At 34.5% G+C, this 18894-nt stretch overlaps 1 protein-coding gene and 1 pseudogene across 4 annotated transcripts in view; one reads left to right on the top strand and one right to left on the bottom strand.

Annotated features, from left to right (window-relative positions):
* The window catches only part of LOC101328381 (olfactory receptor 13C3-like), a 341867-nt pseudogene that overhangs the window by 309991 nt on the left and 12982 nt on the right, over positions 1 to 18894 (top strand).
* The window catches only part of SMC2 (structural maintenance of chromosomes 2), a 51945-nt gene continuing 47509 nt past the window's right edge, over positions 14459 to 18894 (bottom strand). For 3 of the 4 annotated variants that reach the window (XM_019948978.3, XM_004318099.4, XM_019948981.3), the window contains 2 exons: positions 16221 to 16368; positions 14459 to 15331 (listed from right to left, as the gene is read on the bottom strand). In XM_019948978.3, the coding sequence (XP_019804537.1) occupies positions 15173 to 15331; positions 16221 to 16368 (307 nt within the window). In that variant the 3' untranslated portion in view covers positions 14459 to 15172. Of the gene's footprint in view, positions 15332 to 15369; positions 15965 to 16220; positions 16369 to 18894 lie in introns of those variants that run through there. The other variant, XM_033858350.2, reaches the window with a different exon arrangement.

The raw sequence follows: 18894 nt of genomic DNA, 5'->3' as shown, positions 1-18894 counted from the left end.
CAAGGACAAACACGCCGAGACACATAGTAATCAAATTGACAAAAATTAAAGAAAAAGAAAAATTATTAAAAGCAACAAAGGAAAAACACCAAATAATGTACAAGGGAACTCCCATAAGGTTAGCAGCTGATTACTCAGCAGAAACTCTACAAGCCAGAAGGGAGTGGCATGATATACTTAAAGTGATGAAAGGGAAGAACCTACAACCAAAATTACTCTACCCGGTAAGGATCTCATTCAGATTCAACAGAGAAATCAAAAGCTTTAGAGACAAGCAAAAGCTAAGAGAATTCAGCACCAACAAACCAGCTGTACAACAAATGCTAAAGGAACTTCTCTAAATGTGGAACACAGGAGAAGAAAAGGACTTACAAAAACAAACCCAAAACAATTAAGAAAGTTGTAATAGGAACATACATATCTATAATAACCTTAAATGTGAATGGATTAAATGCTCCAACCAAAAGACAAAGGCTCGCTGAATGGATGTAAAAACAAGAGCCATATGTATGCTGTCTACAAGAGACCCATTTCAGACCTAGGGACACATACAGACTGAAAGTGAGGGGATGGAGAAAGCTATTCCATGCAAATGGAAATCAAAAGAAAGCTGGAGTAGCAATACTCATATCAGATAAAATAACTTTAAAATAAAGAATGTTACAAGAGACAAGGAAGGACACTACATAATGATCAAGGGATTAATATGAGAAGAAGATATAACAGTTATAAATATATATGCACCCAACATAGGAGCACCTCAATATACGAGGCAAATGCTACCAGCTATAAAAGAGGAAATCAACAGTAACACAATAATAGTGGGGGTCTTTAACACCTCACTTACACCAATGGACAGATCATTCAGACAGAAAATTAAGGAAACACAAGCTTTAAATGACACAATAGACCAGATAGTTTTAATTGATATTTATAGGACATTCCATCTGAAAAAAGCAGATTTCACTTTCTTCTCAAGTGCACATGGAACATTCTCCAGGATAGATCACATCTTGGGTCACAAATCAAGCCTTGGTAGATTTAAGAAAACTGAAATCATATCAAGCATCTTTTCTGACTACAACACTATGAGATTAGAAATAAATTACAAGGAAGAAACTGTAAAAAATGCAAACACATGGAGGCTAAACAGTACATGACTAAATAACCAAGAGATCACTGAATAAATCAAAGAGGAAATAAAAAAATACCTAGAGACAAATGACAATGAAAACACGATGATCCAAAACCTATGGGATGCAGCAAAAGCAGTTCTAAGAGGGAGGTTTACAGCTATACAGTCCTACTTCAAGAAACAAGAAAAATCTCAAATAAATAATCTAACCTTACACCTAAAGGAACTAGAGAAAGAAGAACAAACAACATCCAAAGTTGATAGAAGGAAAGAAATCATAAAGATCAGAGAAGAAATAAATGAAATAGAAACAAAGAAACAATAGCAAAGATCAATACAACTAAAACCTGGTTCTTTGAGAGATAAACAAAATTGATAAACTTTTAGCCAGACTCATCAAGAAAAAGAGGGAGAGGATTCAAATCAATAAAATTAGAAGTGAAAAAGGAGAAGTTATAACAGACACCGCAGAAATACAAAACATCCTAAGAGACTACTACAAGCAACTCTATGTCAATAAAATGTACAACCTGGAAGAAATGGACAAATTCTTAGAAACGTATAACCTTCCAAGGTTGAGCCAGGAAGAAATAGAAAATATGAACAGACCAATCACAAGTAATGACATTGAAACTGTGATTAAAAATCTTCCAACAAACAAAAGTCCAGGACTAGATGGCTTCACAGGTGAATTCTATCAAACATTTAGAGAAGAGCTAACACCCATCCTTCTCAAACTCTTCCAAAAAATGACAGAGGAAGGAACACTCCCAAACTCATTCTACGAGGCCACCATCATACTGATACCAGTACCAGACAGAGATACTACAAAAAAGAAAATTACAGACCAATATCACTGATGAATATAGATGCAAAAATCCTCAACAAAATACTAGCAAACAGAATCCAACAACACATTAAAAGGATCATACACCATGATCAAGTGGGATTTATCCCAGGGATGCAAGCATTCTTCAATATATGCAAATCAATCAATGTGATACACCATATAAACAAATTGAAGAATAAAAACCGTATGATCATCTCAATAGATGCAGAAAAAGCTTTTGACAAAATTCAACACCCATTTATGATAAAAACTCTCCAGAAAGTGGGCATAGAGGGAACCTACCTCAAATGCCATATATGACAAACCCACAACAAACGTCATTCTCAATGGTGAAAAACTGAAAGTATTTCCTCTAAGATCAGGAACAAGACAAGGATGTCCACTCTTGCCACTGTTATTCATCATAGTTTTGGAAGTCCTAGCCACGGCAATCAGAGAAGAAAAAGAAATAAAAGGAATATAAATTGGAAAAGAAGAAGTAAAATTGTCACTGTTTGCAGATGACATGATACTATACATAGATAATCCTAAATACACCACCAGAAAACTACTAGAGCTAATCAATGAATTTGGTAAATTTGCATGATACAAAATTAATGCAAGATTTCTCTTGCATTCCTATACCTTAACAACAGAAGATCAGAAAGAGAAATTAAGGAAACAATCCCATTCACGATTGCAAAAAAAAGAATAAAATACCAAGGAATAAACCTACCTAAGGAAGCAAAGGACCTGTACTCAGAAAACTGTAATATACTCATGAAAGAAATAAAAGATGACACAAACAGATGAAGAGATATACCATGTTCTTGGATTGGAAGAATCAACATTGTGAAAATGATTGAACTACCCAAAGCAATCTACAGATTCAATGCAATCCCTGTCAAATTACCAAAGGCATTTTTTACAGAACTAGAACAAAAAATCTTAAAATTTGTATGGAGACACAAAAGACCCCAAATAGCCAAAGAATTCTTGAGGGGAAAAAATGGAGCTGGACGAATCAGGCTCCCTACTTCAGACTATACTACAAAGCTACAGTAATCAAGACAATATGGTATAGGCACAGAAACAGAAATATAGATCAATGGAACATGATAGAAAGCCCAGAGATAAACCCACACACTTATGGTCAACTAATCTATGACAAAGGAGGCAAGGATATACAATGGAGAAGAGACAGTCTCTTCAATAGTGGTGCTGGGAAAACTGGACAGCTACATGTAAAAGAATGAAATTAGAACACTCCCTAACACCACACAGAAAAATAAACTCAAAATGGATTAAAGACCTAAATGTAATACCAGACACTATAAAACTCTTAGAGGAAAAGATAGGAAGAACACTCTTTGTCATAAATCACAGCAAGATCTTTTTGACTCACCTCCTAGAGTAATGGAAATAAAAACAAAAGTGAACAAATGGGACCTAATGAAACTTAAAAGCTTTTGCGCAGCAAAGGAAAGTATAAACAAGAGGAAAAGACAACCCTCAGAAATGGGAGAAAATATTTGCAAATGAATCAATGGACAAAGGATTAATCTCCAAAATATATAAACAGCTCCTTCAACTCAATACTAAAAAAACAAACAACCCAATCAAAAAGTGGGTAGAAGACCTAAATAGACATTTCTCCAAAGAAGACATACAGATGGCCAAGAGGCACGTGAAAAGATGCTCAACATCACTAATTATTAGAGAAATGCAAATCAAAACTACAATGAGGTATCACCTCCCATCGGTTAAACATCTGAAAATCTACAAACAACAAATGCTGGAGAGGGTGTGGAGAAAAGGGAACCCTCTTGCACTGTTGGTGGGAATGTAAATTGATACAGCCACTATGGAGAACAGTATGGAGGTTCCTTAAAACACTAAAAATAGAACTACCATATGACCCAGCAATCCCACTACTGGGCATATACCCTGAGAAAACCATAATTCATAAAGACACATGCAGTCCAATGTTCACTGCAGCACTATTTACAATAGCCAAGTCATGGAAGCAACCTAAACATCCACTGGCAGTCAAATGGATAAAGAAGATGTGGTACATATATACAATAGAATATTACTCAGCCATAAAAAGGAATGAAATTTGGTCATTTGCAGGTATGTGGATGGACCTAGAGACTGTCATACAGAGTGAAGTAAGTCAGAAAGAGAAAAACAAATATTATACATTAAGGCATATATGTGGAATCTAGAAAAATGGTACAGATGAACCAGTTTGCAAGGCAGAAATAGAGACAAAGATGTGGAGGACAAACATATGGACACCAAGAGGGGCAAGCTGGGGGTGGGGAGGTGGTGGTGGGATGAATTGGGAGATTGGGATTGACATATATACACTAATATGTATAAAATAGATAACTAATAACCTGCTGTATAAAAATAAATAAAATTCAAAAAACACATAAAGAATAGTTTAAATAAGTTTAATGATGTAATTTAAAGTTTGAAAATGAGAGAATATCCAAGTGTAATTCTAAAAGTCCTGCACTACTGTTAGTACTTTCTAATTTTGTTTCATATGCGTGTAGAATGGAAAAGCTATATGTGGTTTGGGGCATTTTTTGCTTTCTTGGGAAATGGCAAATAGCAGAAGTGTTCAACATATAACTTACCCCACCATGTTTTCTAAGAAAAGTGATCTACGAACTGATGCCTCTCCCTCTCCCAATAATTGCTGCCTTCTCACTGTATTTTCTGAGTCATACCAACCAAAAAGATGGTGCGGGTTTTAATAAGCTCACTTTGAAACATTTTAATATTAAATAATATATACATGCTGTAAGAAAACACCAGTTGAAATGGAGTGCTTTCAGGTGCAAACAGGAATTTGTATTAAGAATGATAATTTGGGTGAGAAGCTAAAACTAGAACTGAAATATCTCTGAGCATGTGTTCACAGGAAAAAAAAATGTAAAAACATGAAGACTGCTAATTGCAATTTCAGTGGAACCTGTCACAACCTGCACAAGGATAGAACAGGTCTTTGCACCAGCACGTTAATTTGTTGTGGTCACCTGAAAGATTCAGTGCTAAGTTCCTCCATTGTGGTAGTTGCTACGTTTATAAACTTAATGTGTGACAAGCCTTCTTATCTGGATTATTTGATAATGTTCCCTGTGACATGTTGGAGAACATCATTGCTTTAAGAGATTCTGCAATAACTAGATTAGTTGGCATTATTCTCCCAAAGTTTGGATGTTCTTTTAGAGAAAGAAAGCATTTATGAGTCGAATTCCTCATTAGAATATTTTTACTTAAAAATATTTTTACTTAAAAATATTCTAAAGGTCCAAATTTCCTTCCCAGACAAGCAGAGGATGCAAGGCTTAGCCTGGGCTGTAGTTCTAGAGACAGCCTGGACCTGAAAGTGAGGTAGGAACAGGGCTTTGGGAAAAAAAAAAAGACAGTATTGGGGAAAAAATGTCCTGTAGAAATACTGGCAAAGGATCTACCTACAAGAGCATGCCATTAAACATCAAAAGGCCAGGCAAAAGTGGGAGAATCAGGTTTGTCAGCAAGACTTGAGCAGATAGGTTCAGGAGGGAAGAAAAGGAGTTGCCTGAGGCAGGCGTGAAAGGATGAGAGGCTCCTGAAAGTGACTTGTTGATTCTGATGCTCTGTTACCCAGACTCTCTCTAAGGCTTAAGAACCTAAGCGGAACCTTATTTCCATCCCGGGTTACTGAGTTAGGTTTGTTGTCATTGTCTGTAGTTTAGACAGAGCAGGAGGCACCAAAAAGTGTAGTCTATTTAATGTGCCTGGAGTTAAAAAGTTAGTAAATTGACAATTTTCACACCATGAATTCAAGTTTGAATTTATCAGACTTCCAGTTTAGTTAGAGATGGTGCCTTTGTAATAAAAAGCAAATCAGAAGGCCTAGATAGCTTTAGGTGTGGTTCCTTTTCCAACAATTTTGCCTAAAATGCAGGAACATCTTTTACCTGCCTTTATAGTATTTTTTTCCCATTCAGGAACATTTTAATTATGTCTCTGGTTATTGCTCTTGTTAGAATTGTGCTAAATTTTCTAATTTCTAAATGGGGCTACAGCCACATTTGAAAAATTTTTGTCCGTTTTCCTTTTATATTTTTGGAGGGAGTTTCAGTTTTATTCTCCCGATATCTGATTAGATTTTCTAGCATCAATTTTCCATTCAAATTAATTTGTTAAGAGGACAGTTGAAAGTCAAATAGACTTTTCTCAATCCAGTCCTAGACTGCCTTTCCAGCTTTCTTAAAAATTGAGGTGAAACTGACATATAACATTACATTAGTTTCAGGTATACAATATTTGTATATATTGCAAAATGATCACAGTAAGCTTAGTTAACATCCATTGCCATAGTTATAAAAATTTTTTATGAGAACCTTTAAGATCTCTTATCAAATTTCAAATTACAATATAGTATTAACTATAACCACCATGCTGTACGTTACATCCCCATTATTTATTTTATAAATGAAAGTTTTTACCTTTCGACCCTCTTCACCCATTTTGCCCATCCCCCCACCCCTGAGAACCACCAATCTGTTCTCTGTGAGTTTAGGGTTTTTTTGTTTTTTTTTAGATTCCACATGTAAGTGAGATCATATGGTATTTGTCTTTCTTTGTCTCACTTATTTCACTTAGTATAATGTCCTCAGAGTCCATCCAGGTTGTTGCAAATGGCAAGATATCCTTCTTTTTCATGGTTGAATAATATTCCAGTGTGTGTGTGTGTGTGTGTGTGTGTGTGTGTGTATCACATTTTCTTTATCCATTCATCCATCAATGGACACTTAGGTTGTTTCCATACCTTGTCTCCATATGCTAGTGGGAATAGGGTTTAACATGTTTTCTGTACCTTATATGTTTCAAGAAAGGGCAAACATGTACCATTGTCTAATTTAATTTTTCTATCCTATTAGTTTGATATTATCAATTTCACATTATGAAAGAGGCATAATAAATAGGTTGCATTACATTTGACATTTTTACAGGACTTTGTGAAATTAAAAATTAGACCCAAAATGGGAGAGCTATTCCAGCTAGCTTTCCTTAGTCCCAAAATAACAGGCAGGAAGGGTGTTCTGAAGCTGTCACCTTTCAGGAAGGTGGAGAAGCTTTATCCTACATAAAGCAGAGATGTGAAATACTAGTAAAAATGCTGTGAAAAGAACCTTGCCTTTGTTAGAGAATAATGATCCTCTATACAAATTATGTAAGTATATCTTTGATATACTATAGTGCAATCTTTTTCAAGCTGCAATTTGAGGATCTCTGGGGAGCAATCTCAGGATACATTTTCAGGTCTGTAATGCTGTCAGTTAAATTTTTGTGCTTTTAATTTTGGTAAGTTTAAAAATACATACATATTTGGGGCTCATCTCAACAGCTTGCATATTAAGCACTGCATGGTGATTTCATCTATACTTCTATAAACAATCTCTTTAGCATGAAGTAGAGGTATTTTAATAGGCTATGAAATAAAAGAAACGAGGTGTTCTTAATCTGTACACCCAGCAGGTGATGAGAAAATGACATTATAGCGTGCCGTACAAGGTTTTATAGTGAAGAGTGAGAAAAGTGGTGGGAAAATGATTCATTACAAGATTCACATTAACATGCTGCTCTTCAGAGTCTCGCTCTAAGCATTAACTGTTTCACCTTTACCTGCATAATTAGATGTTATTGAGCTAAACTTTGTTTTTGTGGTGGTTTGTATTTTTTGTTATTTTACAGTTTTATGAGAATGGAAGGCAAAAGGAGTTCATTTCGAAGTTATACATATTTAAGTAAATCTTGTGTGTAAAGGTTTTTTTCCTTTAAATACTTTTTACATTTTAAAATAATATTTTAGAAACAGTTGTGTAGTTGAAAGATCATGAACCTTGGCGTCAGACATATTCAAATTCTGATTTTGCTGCACCTTAACTGAGGAGGTAAAGTAACTTCTCTTAGCCTCTGTTTTCTCATCTATGCAAATGATCACAGCAACTTTGTTGTTAAAGTCAGGTAACAGGTGAAACTACATGCAATGTATGCTTGTCTTCTTCCTTTCTTTCTCTCTTTATCCTGAATCTACATTTTGCCTTCTCACGTTTTCAATAGCAACCCACCAGGGAAGAGCGTAGGCCGTGGACTGGCAGCACAGTGCAGTTTTGGTTCATGTAGCCCTGGTGGAAATTACTTGAGAGAGGGAGTGGAAGATAAAGCTAATGTATTGGAGTTATTTATAAAACTAAATTATTCATGCTCTTTCTGGTCCCCAAAAGCAGGGGTAGTCAGGGTATGTTTAACACCTGCCTCCTTATGCTGAGCTGGAAGCACTCTCAGGATAAAAGTATTTTTTAGATTTTTCTTTTTCTTTTCTTCAAATTAACATCTGCTGTGGATTTTTAATCCTAAGTAATTAACAATGAAGCAAACTTCTATACCTAAGTTACTAAGGGATTTAAAATTATGTCTTGGATTAAAGTTGATGTGAAATAAAAACCTTTCAACTTTGGAATACAATAGTTTAGACAATTTATATACTTTTCACACCTACAAAAATATCAGTAGAATAGGAAATAACAGATAATAACATATAAAAGGGCTGATACCGTCAATTCTTTTAATTCTCTGGAGGAAAAAATCTCTAGCATGAAATCCTGGCTTATAAAATTTTACTGCGACACTTCATTTTGCAAGCATGGTTACGTGACAAAATCCTACTAGTAACTTTTCAGAGTGAATATGGGTTCATCTATCTCATTCTAGTTAGTTTGATAATCCATACAGTGTGGTAATGGTCTATTCCATCTTTAACTTTTATGATTCCTTATACTCATTTACTAAGCAAATAATCTTTGAGATCAAGGCACTACTAGGTTACGAGCTCTAAAGAGATGCACTCAGCAGTTTATAATCTACTAGAAGAACTAAGATGTGTTCAGTTACTACAACTTTGGACTATTTTTTGATGCCATTTGAAGGGGATGGGAATAGAGAAGTATCCATAGAAGTGGCGACTTTTGAGCAGAATCTTGTGGGTACACTGTTGGTAGGATGGTACAGAGTAACTTCCACGTGGAGAGAAGAGCATGCGCAAAAACGTAGAGATAGAGAAGAAAGCTGTGTTCAGGAGGGGCAACTGTTGCAGATTGGGTGGGGTAGGGCTCCTTCATAAAGACAGTTTAAGATAGGCTGTGATTAGAGGGCTTAGAATGCCAAAATGTCTAAATAGGGCAGAAGTGTGCACTAGGACCAATATGCAGAATGGAGCAAGAGTGAGCCTTGAGATTTAAAAGAACTTTAGATGCTTAATGACCATCAGGTAACAGAGCTCATCCTAGAACCCGGGTAAGTGGTAAAGGATAATATGTGAAGCCTCAGGCCATTGAAGAAAACTCTGGTCCTTAACTGGTGGCAAGAAAAGGGACCGTTTATGCCTACCATTCTGTCACACCTTTAGGGATTAGTAGCCATACTATCTCACTAAACCCTTAGGACTAATCTGCAATCTTTGTTCTCTACAATGGATTTAAATATATCACTCCTTGCTCCCACCCATGCATGACATGTGACATAAGAATCTCACCTATGCAAAATAATGTGAATGTTCTCTCAGCTCCAGGTACAAAGCAAGGAGTATACCTAATTTACAGTTTGTTATACCATAATGGCTAGGAGTATGGCTCTTCAGCTAGACAGTCTGAGTTTAAATCCTGCCTCCACCCCTTTCTACTTATACAACTTATTCAAGTTTCCTGTCTAGAGTTGAGAATAAATACATAGTTGGGAAGGGGAGGAGTATTAGATAATGTAGATATTCTTTCTTTATACTAACAACAAAATGCAACAAGTGACAGCTTCTTAAGCCAGTTGCTATGTGGAATCTGAAACTGTATCAAAAGTTCTCCTACCAGGCTTCCCTGGTGGCGCAGTGGTTGAGAGTCCGCCTGCCGATGCAGGGGACACAGGTTCGTGCCCGGTCCGGGAAGATCCCACATGCCGCGGAGCAGCTAGGCCCGTGAGCCACGGCCGCTGAGCCTGCGCATCCGGATCCTCTGCTCCGCAACGGGAGAGGCCACAACAGTGAGAGGCCCGCGTGGCGCAAAAAAAAAAAAAAAAAAAGTTCTCCTACCTTCTAACACTAGAATCACTGGTCTTTCCTGTAATTAGAATGGCTATTTTACCCATCCACGATTTTGTAACGTCACACATTGGTCACTGGAAAATACCATTCACTGAGTTATGCAGATCTTCAAAATGTTAACACATTTCATAATATCTAAAAAAAATCCCATGTGTTAATATTACTACCAGTGTTATCAGAAAAGTCTTTAGTATTGAGAAGACGTCAAGTCCACAATGAGGAATACAAGGTTGCCAAAATTCTAATTTTCATTTGAGAGCTACAATTTTATTATTTGCAACAAAAATGTCAGGTTCTTATGACAGGCTCTCTTTGTTCATTTTTGACAAATGTCTACCAAATACCATAGACTTAATAACTATAGTTTGTCTTAGTCTATCTGTTCAAGTACAAATGGAATTCCATGAAAAGGGTTACTTCAGCCCCCAACTGAAATAACTGCATTTCTGAAAAAAAAACATGTTTTGATATGTGCTTTATACATAATTCTCATTTTATCACTCACGTTATTGAAGACATGTACTCCAGATGTTGAGATGTAACTTTTACAGCTTCATTAAATATACTCACGTGAAACTGCCATTTTTAAAAAATTCAAATAAATGGCAGTGAAGAATGCAATCAGTACTACTTGTACAGTGTGTGGCACTGCCTTGATTTATGCCAAGCGACAGCAGTTTTACCTACCATTGCTTTTGCACCATTCATGCAAATATCCAATGTTAGTTATAAGTTCTTTATACATCTTGTACTCAATTCTGTCAACTCTGTACACTGAAAATAATTTTTCCTAGTCTGTGGTCTTTTTGTTATCTTTTGAAGAGATTTTCAATTCAATTTTAATGTTCCATTTGTCTTTTTTTTTTTTATGGTTTGTTTTTTGTCCTAGGAAATCTTTGCCTAATCTAAGGCCACCAAAATGGTCTTCTAGAAGTGTTTTAACTACTTTTGGGTCTATGACTCATTTTTAGTTACTCTTCCTGTATGTTTCTTTTTCCAAATAAATATGTCAGTACCATCTTTTGAAAAACTTGAAAATGGCTTAACTTTTATAGATGTTGTTAGATTTGGCTTGCTAATATTTTCAGGATTTTTGTTCCTATGTTCATGAGGACCACTGTCCTGTTATTTTCTTGTTTTGTAATGTCTTTGTCAAGTTCTAGTATCAGACAACACTGGTGTCATAAAATAAGTTGGAAGTATTCCCTCCCCCTCTACTTTCTGAAAAACTTTGTATAATTATGCTTGGTGTTATTTCTTCGTTGAATGGAAAAATTTATAAGAGGAACTAAATGGGATTGGAGTTTTCTTTGTGGGAAGATATTTCATAATAATTTCAGTTGTATTCATAGATGTGAGGCTATTCAGGTTTTGTCTCTTCTTGTGTCAGTTTTGGTGAGTTTTATTTTCCTAATTGTTCTATCTTGTCTTAAGTTGTCAAATTTACTGGCATAAAAATGGTCATAATTTTGCATCCTTTTAAGTAAGGTAAGATCCACAGTGTCAACTCTTCCTTCATTCCTGGTATTTGTGATTTGTAATTTCTCTGGTTTACCTGATTGGTCTAATTAGAGATCTACTGATTTTGTTGCTCTTTTGAGAAACAGATGTTGGTTTCATTGATTTTCTCCATTGTTCTTCTGTCTTATACATTGTTGATTTTTACACTTTATTATTTCTATTTATTTAATTTGGGTTTATTCTTATCTAGAAAAAAGATTAAGAGAACTTTAGACCACTGAATTTGTATCTTTTTAAATTTTCTAATAGAAGTTCTTAAATCTATCATTTTCTAACAATTTTTTTAAAAATTGAAATGATACAAAGTATGAGCCCTGACCATAACAAAATTAAACTAGAAATCAGTAAAATAAAGCTCCCTGGAAAATCTCTAAATATTTGGATATTAAGAAAAACACTCCAAAAAAAATTCAATAGTCAAAATGTAAATTAGAAAATCTTTGAAGACAATATAATTGACAAATCTCCAGCAAGACTGACAAAGATAAAAAGAGAAAAGACACAAATTACCATTATCAGGAATAAAACAAGGGATATCAATTTAGAATTTGTAGACATCAGAAGGATAATGAGGAAATGCCATAACCTCTATACACTAATTTGATAGTTTAGATGAAACAATTCCTAAAAAATACAAGTCACCCAATATGAAATAGATAATTTAAATAGCCCAATAACTATTAAAGAAACTGTACTCATTTTACCACCCCCCTCCCCAATCTCTAGGCCCAGATGGTTTCGCAGGAAAATTCTACAAAATAAAGAATTCACACCAATTCTATACAACCCTCCAGAAAACAAAAGAGGAAACATTTCCAAATTCATTTTATAAAGCTAGTATTACCCTGAAACCAAAAAGTAGAAGAAAAAAAACCCAAAAAAACCCTAGAGAACAATGCCCCTCATGAATATTCACAAAAATCATGATCAAACTATTAGCAAACAGAATCCAGCAACAGCTAAAAAGAAATATACATCATGACCTAGTGGGGTTTATTCCAAGGATACAAGGCTTGTTTAATATTCAAAAATTAAGCAATGTAAATTTATAACATTAACAGGTGTAAAGAAGTCATCTGGTCATATCAATGCAGAAAAAGCATTTGAGAAAATTCAACACCCATCCATGACAAAATTATGATCAAACTTGGAATAGAAGGGAACTTCTTTAACTTGATAAAGAGTATCTACCAAAGGCCTAGAGCTAACATTATATCCAGTGGTGAAAGATTGAATGCTCCTAATTTGGGGGAAAAGGCAAATATGCCAGCTCTCATCACTCTTATTTGCAAATGACATGACTGTGGGAGTATTGGCCTGTTAGATTACTCCACCATATGGAAGAGGGATTCCCAAGTCTTTGCTTTTGCATTTGCTGTTAGCATACGTGAAATACCAAAACAAAAATACAAGGAATCCTTTCTTCAAATGTTGGTGGTTCTTCCTAAAGATAATTTTCACATGTTGTGCATACTAGTCATCCAGACCTCTTTTAAATTTACTATGTACAATAAATGCAGATGTTTGAGCTGTCAGAGAGGTAGTGTATAATAGGTTCTGGAGACCAACTACTAAGATTTGTATCTTGGCTCTGCTATTCACTATCTGTATGAACACTGTGGGCAAGTTTCTTAACTTCTCTGCTCAATTCAATTTCGTCAGTTATATAGTGCTGATGACAACAGTTACTTACCTCACTGGATTATTACTAGGATTACTAGGATTAAGTGTGAAAAGGTGTGCAAATGAAAATAGTGTCTGATGTATAGAAAAAGCTCAATAAATATTAGTTACTCATATTATTGCAGATGTTTGAAACAAATGTTCCCATTCCCCTTAATGTATTCCCTCTAATCAAAGAATAATGACATTACAAAAATTTAATGTTTGGGGATTTCCATTAGAAAGCAAACAAACAAATAGAAAATTTGTTAGCAGAGGAAACAAAATTAGTACATATGCAAAATATTCAATCCCACAAGTTACTTATAAAATGATAATTCAAATAGCAATTAAATATTTTATAACTAGTAAATTAGAAATATTAAAATTAACAGCCAGGTCTGACTAGGTTTTAGTCAACAGGCATACTGTATTGGTGACAGTGTGAACTGATGTAATTCTTTTTGGCAAATGATTTGCAAAACATATTTGAAAAGAAGTATACTTACGTCTGTTGCATGTGACACTGGACTTCCTGTAACTCAGCATTTTCAGCTTTGTCTCCTTCTCCTCCCACAGTGGACAGAACTAATTCCATATTCAGTCCTTCCAATGTGCCCCACAGTATCAGCTACCTGGGTGTTATCTGACATGCTCAGATATGATATGAGGATGAAGGATGAGAAGTATTAAACCCAGGCCAAGAAGTATGAGCGTACATTAGGAAAAGGATACCACAAAGGAACTGAGACTCAAGTATTAAGAAATGTGGGGCCAAAATAACAAACCCAAGGTCAGACTAGATCGTGTCAGAACTTTCAAGATTTGGAGTTCAGAACACATGGTTCTAGGGACATATTAAGAGATACTAAGAACCATATATAGTATTCTTACAGTGTTTATTAGCGCCATCTTTTGAAATCTTAAAGGAAATTCATGGTTTTAAGCTGGAAAGCAGAGGACACTAAGAAATATAATAATCATCAAATTTTGAGTCCTTTTGGTAGAACAGATGGATCTATTTATTTATATATATTGGCTCTTATATTCTCACTCACCAAGATTGTTATTGACTGGATTATGAAAAGGCTGACAAAACTCTTTGAAAATATTAGGAGACTTCAGATAAACTTGCAACAGAGAGCAGCATGCAACATACCTTTCTCCCAAGCTTTTATTAAAATACTCATAAAGATTTTTAAAAAGACAAGACTGCACAGACCAATTACTAAGCATACAGAAACATGATATTCAAACGTCATTAAAATGACAGAAATCTTTTAAGATCTGCTTCCCATCTGAGTCTAAATCAAGGATCTGGCATTGTCCTCAAGGAACTAACCACAAATAACTCAGTGCATGCCTAATAGCTTTCTTTGTGTTCCCTTTGTTGGTCCAGCTACTTGCTTTATAATTCTTCCTTACCTGAATGACATTATTAGCAATAGAAAACACACAAATATTACCGTAGGAATTAGCTAATTATTAAAAGCTGATTATCAGCTATATTTATCCTATAATTTAATTTCATCTGTTTCTTTGTAGTTTTGCTTTTACATACAAAACATACCACCAAATATGTATCTCTGGCTTCCTAATATATAAAAGACTTGTGTAAGAAAAAACATTTGATGACATACATAAAATCACAATCACAGTAATTGGACCACAGTTTACACTAATTCAGAACAGAGGAATTTATGCTCATTTATAAGTGATTATATAAAGGAAGAGAAAATGGGTTAGGTAACAAAATGATTAAATTTTTTATATGAAAAAATTACATGAATCCCAAGTTCTTAAAAAGTTTATGTTTAAAAAACAAGTCAAGGTGAAAGAATAAATTTGTACTTTTAACTTCCGTATGTGATCATTTGGGTCCTTTTGCCTTGGATTTGGTTTCCTTTGGAACTTTTCCATTTTGACACTGAGTAAATCTGGCTACTGTAGAAACACCATCCACAAACTTGGTTTTGAAAAGGACGTTTGCATTGTTGAACATACCTTCCTTTAGGGACACCACAATGAACTTAAGGGAGAAAGAAAAACAGCATAAAGTACTTTTTGCAGTATCCTTGAAGAAGTTCACTCTTTTTATACTGAGGTTAAGAATCATTTGGCGATACTTTGTTATTGCTTTAAATGCTTGGCTCCACATATGCACATCCTCAAATGCAAGTAACAAATAGTTATTATTAGGCACCTCAATGAATTCTTTCCATATGCAGTTTTAGGAGTCTCTTAATTTTACTCTGAATACTTCATTACCCAAGTTACTATCTTCTGCTGGTTGGCTGCTTGTTGCTATCTTCTCCAGTTAGTATCACTGTCTTGTTGCTAGCTCTAAATGCCACTGTTAGCTGCTAAAAAAACTGCCACAATAAATACACAGTCTATGATAACTATGGTAAGTGAAGCCCCCCAGAATTGTTCAATGCATTATCTATATAATCATATTTAGTAGCCTTAGTTCCTGCAGCAACAGTTCAATAAAAACAAACTGTTTTTAGCTTCAAGGGTTTTTTAAATCACTTTCTAGGAGGAATGAAGAGTACCCCATCAAGTGCCACATGATTTTCTGATATATTTTTCAGGTGTATCCTTGAAACAGTCTTGTTTTGATTGTGTATCTTCTGGCAGCTAGCTAGAGAAAATAATTACCCTAAAAAATTCCAAATTACAAAAAAATTAGATTCTCCCTCATGTTACAACCTATAATTTATAATTCCAGGCTCTTTTCTTTAATAAGAGACAAAACCCTCTTTTCTTCCACACCCATTTGAATAGAAATATATTTAAAGAGATACATAACACCTTAGTATTCCTCAATCCTGAATATCTTATTTATACTGACCATTACTAAAAAGTAGTTTTAGAAAACAAACTAGAACTATTCTGAGACTTTTTTTGGTTCTTACCTGAGAATGTGTGAAATGAGTACGTAGCATCTGTCCAATATTCTGAGTATGAGAAAGATCCAAGGCTGCATCTACCTCATCCAGGATGTAAATTGGGGCAGGTTTGAAGAGGAGCATGGACAGTATTAATGACAAAGCCACTAAAGACCTAAGAAAAGAAGGCCGAAAGAAAAGCTGTCAGAACTTGATTTTACCACTTTTTACCAAAGCACTGAAGCAAATCTGCTGTCCTGTTACTATTATGAATAGTGCCAATTTGGCTGAAAGATAGTTATAGAAAAAAGAATCTTAAGTTTCAAACTTGAAAACTTTTGTTTCATTAAAATGTTTTTTACTTTAGCTTTCCATTTTTCCCTCTCTTCAACAAGTTTTATTTTGAATAAAACAGGTATATGTTCTTCTTTCCTGTCAGATAATTAGGATGTTATATTTGGCACCTAACCTTAAGAAAAGATCATATTAGTGTTAATAGTTTTCTCTTTCTCTCCCTAAAACTCTTTTTCAGTTCTTTTCTATATCCCCTTTAACTACAGCTGTTTTTGTTCTAGTCTGGAATAAAGAAATATAACAATTCTTATATTTTTCTTAAATATTTCATTAAAAAGCCTTGTTTATTGTAATACAAATGTTTAGAATTATTTAAAAATAGTATTAAAATTACAGTAACATCTGTAGCACACTTAATTCTGTAACTTCAAATATCTCCTGACATGCAGCACTGGAGTAAATAGTCTAATGCTTACTGTATTCCAATAGGGTATTTATTAAGAAACATGTAAGTGGGGAAAAATAATTGTGTGTATAAGTAGAGGGGTCTAGGAAGGTGAAACCAAAATTTCTAGCAAAGGAAATGAATGAAACAGTACAATAAAAACCAAACAAATTGATCTTTACTGCTATAGAGGGTAGCGAGGGTAGCTGAGGTCACTCAAGAAACCTAAAATTACTTTTCAGTGTCTTTCTCTGTACCAAATATTTAAGGCACTGAGCTTAAAAACAACTCATCAACACTTAAACTACTATGCTGGATTATGGTATAATCCATAATAATCCGAAAATAAGTTTATATCATCTTAATTATGGAAATAATTTTTAGGTTCCAGTAAGAAAATAAGCATACATTCTCTGTTTTCCTCAAAAAATTTTCTAGGACTTTGGCAAAAACAATTAAAGATGCTGTGATCTAAACTGTGGAATTCAACTTTGATTGACAGGCAGCAGAAGCTGTCTTTTTTGACTTAAAATATTTTGGAATTTTATCAGTAATGAAAAATAAAGAGTGGACTTCTATTCATAAAAATGACAAAAGATTTCATAAGAGAAATTAACAGGTCTTAGTATTTTCTACATCCATAAGAGAAGAGTTACATGATGGCATAGAGCACATGAGAACAATTCAAGAACTGTGGACTGTACATCCTGCAGGGGAAAAAATACAAAATTAATAAACATCTTCAATTATATTGATATTCACAATTTTCTCTCAGGAGGTTTTAATTATTTGGCTCTCTGCAATTAAGAAGTTAGGCCAAATGACCTTCTAAGTTTCTCTCGATATACTGATTGTCTGAATCACTGCATAACACAAGGCTGGGAGAAACTTCCCTGAAGCCCAGAACATGCTATTTCCAGTACTCTTCTTTCATTTATGTAGATCCAAGTTTCCATTTCGTATCATTTTCCTTTCACCAGAGAACTTCCTTTAACTTGTACAGTTCTGCTGGAATCAAATTCTTCCACCTTTTGTTTTTCTGAAAAAATATATTGCCTTCAATATGAAGAATATTTCTACTAGATACAGAATTCTAGGTTGACACATTTTTCTTTTAGCACTTTATAGATGTTGTTCCAGACTTCTGGCTTGCATAGTTTTTTGTTTTGTTTTTTTTTAACATCTTTATTGGAGTATAATTGCTCTACAATGGTGTGTTAGTTTCTGCTTTATAATGGCTTGCATAGTTTTTAACAAGAAGGCTAAAGTCATTCTTCTTTGTTCCTTGGCACTTAATATGCCTTTTTACCTCTGACTGCTTTTAAGATTTTTCTCCTAATCACTGGTTTTCAGCAACTTTATATGACATGCCTTGCTGTGTTACTGTATGTGCAGGAAGCGAGTGTATGCGTTTATCTTACCTGGGGTTCACAGAAATCAAGTATGTGGGTTTACAGAAGTCATCAAATCTGGAAAATCTGGGTCCATTATTTTTTTTGTTTTTTTCTGTTTTCCTCTCCCTTTGAAACTCCAATTACATGTATGTTAGATCTCTCAATATTGTCCCACAGGTCACTGAAGCTCTTTTTGTTTTTACAGTTTCGTGTTTCTAAGCTTGACTTGAATAGATTCTATTGATATGTCTTCAAATTGAGTCATCTTTCTTTTATTCTGTCGAATCTGTTGTTAATCTTATGCAGTAAACTCTTCCTTTCAGGTATATTTTTTATCTCTAGAAGTTCCACTGGATTCTTCGTTGATAGCTTCCATGTCTCTCATCACATTCTTTTTTTCTTGTAAATAGTTAATGTAACTCTTTAACCTCCTTGTCTGCTAGTTTCATCACCTGTCATTTCTGGGTCTGTTTTTCCTCTAGGTTATGAATCATATTTTCTCGATTTCTGTCTAGAATCATATTTTCTCGATTTCTGTCTAGTAATTTTTATTAGATGCTGAACACTG

This window comes from Tursiops truncatus, chromosome 6 (assembly GCF_011762595.2).
Source record: "Tursiops truncatus isolate mTurTru1 chromosome 6, mTurTru1.mat.Y, whole genome shotgun sequence".
Classification (NCBI taxonomy): Eukaryota; Metazoa; Chordata; class Mammalia; order Artiodactyla; family Delphinidae; genus Tursiops; species Tursiops truncatus.
This window is presented reverse-complemented; position numbering and strand designations above follow the sequence as displayed.